Source organism: Ovis aries, chromosome 22 (assembly GCF_016772045.2).
Source record: "Ovis aries strain OAR_USU_Benz2616 breed Rambouillet chromosome 22, ARS-UI_Ramb_v3.0, whole genome shotgun sequence".
In the NCBI taxonomy this organism is placed as follows: domain Eukaryota; kingdom Metazoa; phylum Chordata; class Mammalia; order Artiodactyla; family Bovidae; genus Ovis; species Ovis aries.
This window is the reverse complement of record NC_056075.1, coordinates 41,830,358-41,842,760: the sequence shown is the minus strand read 5'-3', so window position 1 is coordinate 41,842,760 and position 12,403 is coordinate 41,830,358. Positions and strand designations below refer to the sequence as shown.

Sequence of the window (12,403 nt, the reverse complement as noted above, 5' to 3'; positions counted from 1 at the left end):
CTGGGGAGAGTGAGCCATGACCTCAGATGGCAGGCGCCATTTGGAATGAGTTCGATCCTCAAGTTCAAGTTTTGCTGGATCTGTTCTGCCTCCTCTGAGATTCCCTGCTCTGTTTCTTGCTCCTGAGGTGACACAGTGCAAGGTAAGCTCACTGCCCCCCCAACCCCCATCCCCAGCACTGCAGACACATTTATAAAATCCTGCACTGGGGCACCGTAGTCGTCACTGAATCAAGGGGCTCCTCCCAAACTGAGCCTCATTACAAACCAGTCCCTGCCCCCTCTCCTAAATAATCAATCCTCCGACTAAGGGAACAAAATGGAAAGAGCTGGAAGAGATGTTTTCACTTTCCCCACTTCCAACTACTATCAGCAAAAAAAAAAAAAAAACAGTTTAGTCATTGGAAACCAGTCTCTTGTGTGGGTGTCTGCAATTTAATATCCTTTCATTTCCGATTCCATTTTGCAAAGCCACATTAGTTCGACTTTAAATTTTCAAGCTCCTTTTTCTGGGGCTAGAAACTCATCTCAAATAGCCTGCTGCTGGCAGGAAGGCTAGCCTCCCGGGAACAGCAAGAGCCAGGTCAGAAACACCCTGCAAAGCTGGTCCATCGAGATAATCCACATCCTGCTGGGACCTGCCAGGGATGACAGGAGAACCCGCTCTCCACCTCGGCTCAGAAGCTGAAAAGAATATCCCCCGGCCACAGCAGCTGCATGGGATGCTCCCACGAATGCCAAACATGAAATTACTCAGCAGGAGCAGCTCATGCAGGGTCCAGACCAGCGCCCTGCCTGCAGAGAGAGCCCGCATGGCTGGCAGCCTCCCCAGGGCTGGGGGAGCTGAGTCCTGCGTGTGGCCACAGGATGTGCTATTCTGGCCAGCCTCCTTCCGGTGAGACTACCACATCCTGGACACCTTGCGAGCTGTATGATCCTACACCGGGGTGTGCCAGCCTCCCCGTGGGTTATTTAAAGCTGAGCCATCTCATCACACCAAAAGGTCAGGCTTCATCCCTCCGTGGCACTTGGGGAGCCTGGCAGGCTTGCCTGTGTGTACCCAGTCGCTTCAGCCATGGTCGACTCTTTGCGACCCTATGGACCACAGACGGCCAGGCTCCTTGGTTCATGGGACTCTCCAGACATGAATACCGGAGTGGGTTGCCATGCCCTCCTCTAAGGTGATCTTCCCGACCCAGGGATCCAAACCGCACCCCCTGTGGGAAGCCCTCTGTCCAGCTTAGGAGGCTATAATTTCACCACAGTATTAGCTATGTGGTCTCAGGCGGGTGACTTAAGCTCTCTGAATCCCTATTCCTTCCTATGTAAAATGGGAATGATAAAAGCCATTGACAGAACAGGTGAAAGTTATAAATGAAGGCAGAGCCTGGTCCAGTTTTGGAGCTTATCAAACAGAAGTTAGTATGACTATACTATGACCCATAAACACATTTTGAAAGATGAGTTGTTACAGAAATCCCATGGTAACCTAACAGAAATAGTATGCAATCGAGACCTCTCTAGAGGTCAGTTACCTACGCTGGGCACAGGGCCTGTTTCTGCTCTGATCAACAGCACAAACAAAAACAGCCTATGCTATTTCACCGTGGTCTGACTTCACAGCTCAGATCAGGTAAAAGACACAGAGAGCCGGAAAAGAAGACCTCTCTCTGCCTCTCAGTTTATGACCTTCTCCTGGTCCAGAAACAAGATTCCAATCTATCCCTATTCCTCCTTCCAGATGAAGTCTGAAAAATGACAAAGTGTGGAAAAACCAGAAAATTCAATCTCACTAGGTACTTGCCGCTTAGCAAACCAAACCTCTGTTATCAACATACCAACAAGTGGGAACTGTTGATGGTCTGATAAAAACTGGACTTGATTTCAGCCAAGATTTTGGGCTTCCCAGGGGGCACTAACGGCAAAGAACCCACCTGTCAAATGTAGGAGCTATAAGAGACACGGGTTCAATCCCTGGGTCAGGAAGATCCCCCGGAGGAGGGCATGGCAACCCACTCCAGTATTCTTGCCTGGAGAATCCCATGGACAGAGGAGCCTGGCGGGCTGCAGTCCATAGGGTCGCATAAAGTTGGATACAACTGAAGCAACTTAGCATGCACACATGAAGATTTTGCTAAACAAATCAACAGAACAAAAATGACTACAAGGAGAATATTTCAACAGAAAGCAAGCCATTTCCCAAACTGAGCTCTTTACATCTCAATTAAAAAAAAAAATTCTATGCTCAGATAGTTGTAGTTCAGAGTCACACTCTTGCAGGAGGGTCCTATGCACATCAGCATATGAAAAGCTTTGAGAAGTGCTATGAGGACAAAATCTATTAGCTTTAATTCAAGGTTTCCAAAACTTTTTTGAGTGTGAAATACTGTTTTAAAACACATCTAGTAACTTTGCAAAAGCCCAGTGTGGGAGACCTGGTTTGTTTTCAGAGTAGCTGTTTCCATGCTAATGATGGTTAACTTCAAAACCCAGTAAATTCTTTATACATGGTGAGTGCACGAAAGAACACAAATCTGTAGCAACAGTTGCCTGAGGGGTAGGAATGGAACGGAAACTCAGTTTTCACTGCTTACCTACCCATTTCTTCATAAGCCTACTGCTTTGATAAAAATTTAGAACACTATTATTAAAACTCTGACCTTATAGCCTGCTTATTCAAGAAGCTTCCGTGCGATCCCACCCTTTCCCGACCCCAGGCCACACTCAGCATCTCCCAAATGCTCTCCTTTGATCCAGACCTAACTGGCTCCGTCCCACTTGAGAAACTCACAAAATCAGGGAGTTCTGGTGTGTCTTTTGAACTCTCCGGACTTAGCCAAGCGTCAGCCAAGGCACCTGAGAACTTGGTCCTGCAGGTGGGGAACACACCTACCTGGTGGTCAATTTTGATAAGGGCAATGTCCGCCTTCTCGTCCACATCTTTGATCTTGGCCTCATAGGTGGCGCCATTCTTCAGCTCGACTTTGACCCGATGCTTGTTGGTTACCACGTGGGCGTTTGTCACAATCAGTCCATCTTCGGACACGATGAATCCAGACCCACTGGCCACCGGCACTTCCCTCTTAGAAAAAGGAAGCCTAGAACCAAAAAGAGTACCTGGTTAAAGCTGAAACATTTAAAGTCAACACTCTGACACACTGATGCGTCAGTTCTATGACAGCAACAGACACTTATCACTAGCAATTGTTACTCTGCACAATGGCTTTATTAAACTTTAAAAGATAGTATGTTAGACTGACTTTTATTCACATCCCAAACTTCCACTTAGAAAATATTCTTAGGGAATCTCTTCAGAACCGGAGGCTCTTAAAACATCTTAGAAGGGTCAAGAATGTAGATTTCAATAGGCAAACAGGAAAACATCCCAAGGGAGATGCTTATCTTCTTGTAGGACTGTATTCAGTGACACTCTAAAGTGTCTCAGAAATAGCTCTGATGTTTTGCTTATGGCAGCAGTTTTGGTGGGAGCTTCAGAGACTGGGGGAAAAAAAGGAAGGTGCTCTTTACTTGCGAAACAGTTCGATGTGAACCACGGCAGGAGCTATCTTCTCCACGACATCGGCAATAAAGTTGTATTTATGGCGCAGACTGTTGGGATCTTCCTGACCTAAGAACAGAAACAAAGGCAAGATACTTAAAGATCCTGTGCTCTGTGTTGTGGGTCAGAAGAACTAAAAAAGGAGGGTGAAGACAAGATCCCAGACCTGGGCTCACAGACAAAGATCTTTCCAGCACTTGAGGAAATTCCCACTCACATGCACGTGCGTCTGTGCTGAGTCACTTGAGTCGTGTCTGACTCTTGGCTCTTGACGATCCTATGAACTGTACCCCACCAGTCTCCTCTGTCCATGGGATTCTCCAGGCAAGAATACTGGAGTGGGTTGCCATGCCCTCCTTCAGGGGATCTTGCCAACCCAGGGATTGAACCCGTATCTCCTACGGCTCCTGCATTGCAGGTGGATTCATTACCACTGAGCCACCAGGGAAGCCCCAGATGAGGCAGCAACACCCACCAAAGATGACCTGCTTGCTTGGCTTCCCTGGTCTCAACTATTTCATCACAAAAACGTTGACCCAGAGGCATCAGCAGATACCTGGGCCCACCTCCAACAGCGGGTGGCCCAAGGGTCACCTTGACATACCATCCACCAGTGTCCCTTCCCAGACTCCCCCAGAACCACACAGCAGCCCTTCTCAGCATACCACCACCGTCGAGGGGAGGGTTGAAGCTGTTTCTGATGAGATGCCCATCAGATGTTAGAGACTGAAGAGGCTACTATGAAAAAGCACTAAGGCAAAGGCACAGATAGTGTCTTCCCCTCTGTCCCCGCAGCAGTTTTCCATCTTAATCATTCACTCCACTCCTCCCACCCCAAGACATCCCAGGCCAAAAGATGCCTTGATTCTACTGGGGGGAAAAAAAGGGAAAAATCCAATGACCAAAATTCTCTGTGTAAATATATGCACTATAATTAGGAAATCCCCATACCGTGGGCATTTACAAAGCCACTTTCAGACAAAGCTATCACAGATCCCACATACGGTTTCGAGGAAGGCAAGAAGTTAGTTGCCACCAACCCAATGCACGCACCCACAGCACCTGACTCAGAAATGAGCTACTGGAGACTCAGGGTACCGAGTCCCCATTCTGTGGGTACCTGAGTGGCAGAGGCAGTCTGAGCCTCTTACTTTGACCCCAAACCTGTGCCACCTGGTCATACCCCTAGTCTCTCTGCTTGGACGGCAGAGGGGGTCCAGGTCAGCCTGCAGCCAAGAATCCCACACCCTGCCTTCCCCTCCTCTCTGCCTCAGCCGTGAGTCTAGCTCAGGGCTGCACCCAGCACTCTGCCAGCCGCATTGCCACCCAGCCCGGGGAGAGGGGACTCACAGGGAGATTCCAGAAACCTACAAAGAAATTTGACAGAGAAATCTAAAAATTTGTAAATGGGGCTGGTTGTGTCTTTTCTTATTACATCTTGGTAGTAATTCATTTTTAGCATATGCTATGAACATATTGATCCATGATGGGTAGGAAATAACAAGGGAAGAAACCCTGATCCTTCACCACAGATGGTCTGAGAGGCCCTGGTCTGCCTCTCTGCCCATTCACACAGTGGGGTTCGCAAGAAGCCTGAAGTTTCAAAGGAAACCATTGGCCTGCAAAACTGCCGCTCACGAACAAAGGGTCTGTGTGGCCCACCCCCAACACACACACACGCACACACACACTAAAACCCACACCTACACTTACACATTCATGAATACATGCTCACACACACATATACACACACTCACTCTCATACTCATGAGCATACATACACACACACTCACATGTACACACATACACACACATATAAAGACATCCACGCACCCTCATGCACACACATATATACAAACTCCATCTGACTCTTACTGAAACACAGCTTCATATACACACACTCTCTTACATTCTCACATAGACCCAGTTACGTTCACATATACCCACATACATGCACTCCTACACTACATACACACAGAATGCCTCCACGCCTGGGGCACAGCCATGGCTCCAGGCTGTGAAACCTGTGACATTCTCAAGTCCTCTATGGCTCTCGGAACTGTATATCCACAGGCATCCCCAGTGGCTGTGTGACCCCACCAGGGACCTCAGTTCTCAGCTCTATACTCCTGGGCACAGGGACATCTTGGGGACCAGCCTGCCTCTCCCAACTTTCCTTCCTGGAAGTGAGAGACCATCAAAAACCAAAGGGCCCCTCTCTGTCCCAGCTCCTGGACTCTGCACTGCTTTATTTCAGGACTGGAATCCACTCCCCTTCTGCACAGCTTGATTTTTCTAAGGTACAGGAAAAGGTCTGCAACTACTAGGCAAGATTAACTAACTCAGCATATTTACAGTAGCATCATTTTGGTTATTTTGGTTTTCAGGGCCCTTTCATATTATACTATCAGAAAACCTTCCCTCATGATCCCCTCGGAGAAGGCAATGGCACCCCACTCTAGTACTCTTGCCTGGAAAATCCCATGGACACAGCAGCCTGGTGGGCTGCAGTCTATGGGGTCGCAAAGAGTCAGACACGACTGAGCGACTTCACTTTCACTTTTCACTTCCATGCATTGGAGAAGGAAATGGCAACCCATTCCAGTGTTCTTGCCTGGAGAATCCCAGGGACAGGGGAGCCTGGTGGGCTGCCGTCTATGGGGTTGCACAGAGTCGGACACGACTGAAGCGCCTTAGCAGCAGCAGCAGCATGATCCCCTTTCTGTGGAAGAGGAAAATTGGATATTGTTCCCATGTGCTTTAGAACTGTGGTGCTAGAGAAGACTCTTGACAGTCCCTTGGACTACAAGGAGATCAAACCAGTCCATCCTAAAGGAAATCAACCCTGAATACACACTGGAAGGGCTGACACTGAAGCTCCAATACTTTGGCCACCTGACGTGAAAAGCTGACTTGTTGGAAAAGATCTGGATGCTGGGAAAGATAGCAGGCAGGAGGAGAAGGGGTTGACAGAGGACGAGATGGTTGGATGGCATCACCGACTCAATGGACATGAGTTTGAGCAAGCTCCAGGAGATGGTGAAGGACAGGGAAGCCTGGCAAGCTGCAGTCCATGGGGGTCACAAAGAGTCAGACACAACTGAGCAGCTGAACAACAACAACAACCTTTAGAGAAACTGAGGCTCACAGACAATAAATGACTTCTACATAGACACTAAATATCCTTCACAGAGTGTATGAATCACAAAAAAACCCGAGCAAAAATACATTTCCAGCCCCAAACATATCTGCTGTCCTCCCAGGATTCCAGGTAGTTGTGGTGACTTAACTGGTGTGTCTCTCCAAGTTCTCCAATGGGAGAAATAAATAAGGGGATAGAAACATTCCTCCCCTACTCAGAACCTGGCAAACATCACCCAGAGACAGCTGTAAACAAGTACCTCTGGGCTTCCTTGGACCTGCTCCCTGGGAAAGGCCAAGAGAAGGCTTAACTCCAACAAGACCTGCAGCCCCAGGGAAGTGTGGAGATTCTGAGAACCTCACAAGAAGGACAGTTACTAAAGCCCTGCCACTAAAAATCATCCCCCCGCTTCCTCTTTCTACTTCCCACAAAGGCCTGGGAGAATCTGCCCACATCAGGGATGAAAATGAGCATGGGTTTTTCCAGCTAAAATGAGAAGCAGTTGCTTTCTCACACCCACTAGAGAAAGGGGCTCCAGGGTCTATCCACCTGGGACAGCAACATGGGAGAGCAGTGTCCAGAGCTAGCTTGGACACCAGAAGGCCCGGGTTCCAGCCACAGCCTACTGGGTGGTCTCCATTTCTCCGTCTGTAAAATGGGGCCAATTACCTCTAGAATGAGCTGTGAAGTCTATTCCCACTCCAACATTCTATGATCTAATCCCTGTCTCTCCCTCTCATTCCAACATGCTACAGCAAGAGAAAGAGATAGTGGAATCTGAGATTGGGCACAGTTCAGTTCAGTTCAGTCACTCAGTCGTGTCTGACTCTTTGCAACCCCATGAATCCCAGCACGCCAGGCCTCCCTGTCCATCACCAACTCCTGGAGTTTACCCAAACTCATGTCCATCAAGTCAGTGATGCCATTCAGCCTTCTCATCCTCTGTCATCCCCTTCTCCTCCTGCCCCAATCCCTCCCAGCATCAGGGTTTTTTTCCAATGAGTCAACTCTTTGCATAAGCTGGACAAAGTACTGGAGTTTCAGCTTCAGCATCAGAGGACTCGCCTAATTCTGCAGATGAGTAAACAGAACACAGGGGCAGTGGGAACACAGACCACACTGAGAAGCCCAAGGGACAAGTTTTAATTGTGCAGCTTAGATGAAAATGCAACAAGTTACCTCTATTATCATTGGTGGATCCGTGTCAATGGGAGAAATAAATAGAGCAGAAACAACTGAACCAAAGCAGAATCAACCAGTAGTCCAAAGATGGGCAAAACGTCAAGCCAAAGAAGTGTTTGCCTTCTCCAAACACAGTTTTCAAATGAGGAATAAAAGGGTTGCTGCACTCAATATGCCAGCAAATTTGGAAAACTCAGCAGTGGCCACAGGACTGGAAAAGGCCAGTTTTCATTCCAATCCCAAAGAAAGGCAATGCCAAAGAATGCTCAAACCACCACACAATTGCACTCATCTCACACGCTAGTAAAGTAATGCTCAAAATTCTCCAAGCCAGGCTTCAGCAATACATGAACCGTGAACTTTGAGATGTTCAAGCTGTTTTTAGAAAAGGCAAAGGAACCAGAGATCAAATTGCCAACATCCGCTGGATCATCAAAAAAGCAAGAGAGTTCCAGAAAAACATCTATTTCTGCTTTATTGACTATGCCAAAGCCTTTGACTGTGTGGATCACAATAAACTGTGGAAAATTCTGAAAGAGATGGGAATAGCAGACCACCTGACCTGCCTCTTGAGAAACCTATATGCAGGTCAGGAAGCAACAGTTAGAACTGGACATGGAACAACAGACTGGTCCCAAATAGGAAAAGGAGTATGTCAAGGCTGTATATTGTCACTCTGCTTATTTAACTTCTATGCAGAGTACATCATGAGAAACTCTGGGCTGGAAGAAACACAAGCTGGAATCAAGATTGCCGGGAGAAATATCAATAACCTCAGATATGCAGATGACACCACCCTTATGGCAGAAAGTGAAGAGGAACTAAAAAGCCTCTTGATGAAGGTGAAAGAAGAGAGTAAAAAAGTTGGCCTAAAGCTCAACATTCAGAAAATGAAGATCATGGCATCTGGTCCCATCACTTAATGGGAAATAGATGGGGAAACAGTGGGAAAAGTGTCAGACTTTATTTTTGGGGGGTTCCAAAATCACTGCAGATGGTGACTGCAGCCATGAAATTTAAAGATGCTTACTCCTTGGAAGAAAAGTTATAACCAACCTAGATAGCATACTGAAAAGCAGAGACATTACTTTGCCAACAAAGATCCGTCTAGTCAAGGCTATGGTTTTTCCAGTAGTCATGTATGGATGCGAGAGTTGCACTGTGAAGAAAGCTGAGCACTGAAGAATTGATGCTTTTGAACTGTGGTGTTGGAAAAGATTCTTGAGGGTCCCTTGGACTGCAAGGAGATCCAACCAGTCCATTCTGAAGGAGATCAGATTTCTCCTGGGATTTCTTTGGAGGGAATGATGCTGAAGCTGAAACTCCAGTACTTTGGCCACCTCATGCAAAGAGTTGACTCATTGGAAAAGACTCTGATGCTGGGAGGGATTGGGGGCAGGAGGAGAAGGGGACGACAGAGGATGAGATGGCTGGATGGCATCACTGACTCGACGGACGTGAGTCTGACTGAACTCTGGGATTTGATGATGGACAGGGAGCCCTGGAGTGCTGGGACTCATGGGGTCGCTAAGAGCTGGACACGACTGAGCAACTGAACTGAACTGAAGAGCAGCTTGACTCGGTGTTAGAGTCTGTTTCCATTTAAAAGTTGTCCATCAAACTAGAGGAAGCTGCTGCTGCTGCCTCATGGTCTTTAGAAACCCTGGTTGGCCCCATCTGCTGTGATTTCAACTGTGAGTCAACCACCTTCCTCCCAGAGGGATCAGCTTGGGTGGAGAATTCCAGAGATGGACCTGTCTCTGCCATGACCCACTCTCTGAGTGATGGAGACAGACAGAGACCTGGGGCATCCAAGCCAGTCAGCACGGGGAGGATGGGTCACAGCACCAGCTCTGGTCTCAGAAGGATCAGAGTGAGACATCTGGTCCAGGACTTCCTGGCTGTGTGACCTTAGGCGGAAGGCTCCTCCAAGTCTTATCTGGTGGTCTAGTTGCTAAGTTGTGTCTTCACTCTGACTCTTGTGACCTCATGGACTGTATAGCCCTCCAGAGACCTCTGTCCATGGGATTTTTCAGGCAAGGATACTAGAGTGGGGTGCCATTTCCTTCTCCAGGGGATCTTTCTGACCTGCACCCCGGTCTCCTGCACTGCAGGAGGATTCTTTACCAACTAAGCTACCAGCAAAGCCCATCTACTTCCGTGTGTGTGTGATTTTTTATTTCAAAGATTTTTTTTGATGTAGACCATTTTTCAAAAGTCTTTATTGAATTTGTTATAATATTGCTTCTGTTTTATGTTTTGGGGGTTTTTTTGGCCCCAAGGCATGTGAGATCTTAGCTCCCCAATGAGGGACTGACTGGCACCCCATGCATTGGGAAGTAAAGTCTTAACCACTTGACCGCCAAGGAAGTCTCCTACTTCCAAGTGTTTTTGTCACTGACTTTATGAGCTACTGTGTACGATAAAGTGCTTGGCCAAGTTACAGCACAGCTTAAAAATAAAAAAAAATTTTTTAAAGAACTGGCAGAGGTGCTCAGTAGGCAGCTCCAGACAGGGTTGAGCACCAATTACCTCTGCAGCACAGCAGAAAAGTAAAGAGAGAGGTGAATATGTCCAGAGAACCCCTCTCCCAACCTCGGCAAATTTGTGTATGTCTTAGGAGACTCCTCCTAACAGGGCCATTACGGCCACCAGCGCAGAGGCAGAGAGCAAAGGGAAACGGTGTGGTAAACCAGTTTTTCTGGCTTTGATGTGTACCTCCATTCCCCAGCTTGTAAGAGCGCCCCATAGCCACTGCAGAGCTAGATGAGAGCTGGGTCAGCAGAACAGCCTCACCTGAACCGAAGCCCAGTTGCACTCTCAGATTCCCCTGGAGCAACCAAGCTGCCCCAGAAGACAAATATAACTCCCTCTGCAAAGTGAGGGCCTTGTTTAATTAGGCCAGAACTGACATGGCAGAAGGTAATGACAAGCAGAGTCAAGACCTGGAACTTCTAGCTGCTCCCTTATCACAGAAAGCTAGAATTGGCTGGCATTCAGTAATGGCCAGCCATTTATAAAAAGCTGGCAACTCAGAAGCATGAAAGTAAGGTATTATCTACATTCCTGATTAATGTAAAAAAGATAAAAGACAAAAAATGGCCAACGTACAGAGTCCAAAAGGGAGCATCACTACAGATCCTACAGACATTAAAAGTATGATAAGGAAATATCATGAACAAAATCATGCACATAAATTCTACAGCTCAGATAAAATGGACAGATTTTTTTAAGCCATAATCTATCAACACTCACTCAAGAAGATACTGATAATCCAAACAACAGTATATCTAGTAAAAAAAAAAAATTATATCTGTAGTTAAAAACTTTTCCACAAAGAAAATGTCAGGCCCATAGGACTTCATTGGTGCATTCCACCAAACATTTAAGGAAAAAACAATACTAACATTTCACAAACTTTCTCCAAAAACTGAAGAAGGAAACTACTATCCAACTTATTTTATGAACTCAACATTACTCTAATATAAAAGCCAACAATATCATAAGAAAATTATAGGCTAATATCCAATATGAACATAGACTAGTATTAGTTGCTCAGTCATGTCCCAATTTTGCAACCCCATGGACTGTGGCCCACCAGGTTCCTATGTCCATGGGATTCTCCAAGCAAAGATACTGGAGTGGGTTGCCATGCCCTTCTCCAGAGGATCTTCCCAACATAAGGATCAGACCCAGGGCTCAGGTATTATGAGTATTCTGAGCCACAAGGGAAGCCTGAACAGAGACTAAATGTCCTTAAATTTTTTAACAAATGGAATTTATCAATATAATAAAAAGGATACCATATCATGATTAAGTGAGGCTTATCCAAGGAAAGGATAAATACAGTTGGCGTAACATCTGAAAATCAAGCAATGTAATTCCCTATTCAGTTCAGTTCGGTTGCTCAGTCGTGCCCAACTTTTTGCAACTCCACATACTAACATATTAAAAAAGAAAACCTAAACAATCATCTCAATAGATACAAAAAAAAAGACTCTACAAAATTGAATATCCATTCATGATTAAAAAATTAAAACCAACCTCAGCAAACTAGAACTAAAAGAGACTTCCCTCAATTTGACAAAACAAAAACCCCTAAAACTAACATCATACTTAATGGTGAAAAAATAGATGCTATGCAAGAGACACAGGTTCTATCTCTGGGTCTAGAAGATCCCCTGGAGAAGGAAATGGCAACCTGCTCCAATGTTCTTGCCTGGAAAATTCCATGGACAAAGGAGCCTGGGAGGTTACCATCCATGGAGTTTCAAAGAATGGGACATGACTGAGTGACTAAGCATAGCACACACAGCTAAAAATGAGAACAAGGCAAGGACATCTATTCAATATTTTATTGAAGTCTTAGAATAATTAATTAGAAAAATAAATTTAAAGGCATAGAGATTGGAAAGGAGAACATAGGACTGTCTCTATTTGCAGATGACATTAAGGGTCTACAAAAAAAAAAGAATCTATAAATATATTACCTAGAATAAGAGAGTTTATCAACATCACAGG

The 12,403-nt window shown here is 46.1% G+C and overlaps 1 protein-coding gene across 1 annotated transcript in view; it reads right to left on the bottom strand.

The window, feature by feature from the left end:
• The window catches only part of HTRA1 (HtrA serine peptidase 1), a 59,359-nt gene that overhangs the window by 24,441 nt on the left and 22,515 nt on the right, over positions 1-12,403 (bottom strand). Inside the window, exons 2-3 of the mRNA XM_027960635.2 lie at positions 3,528-3,627; positions 2,893-3,097 (exon numbers count right to left, since the gene is read on the bottom strand). Of these exons, the coding sequence (XP_027816436.2) occupies positions 2,893-3,097; positions 3,528-3,627 (305 nt within the window). The remainder of the gene's footprint in view (positions 1-2,892; positions 3,098-3,527; positions 3,628-12,403) is intronic.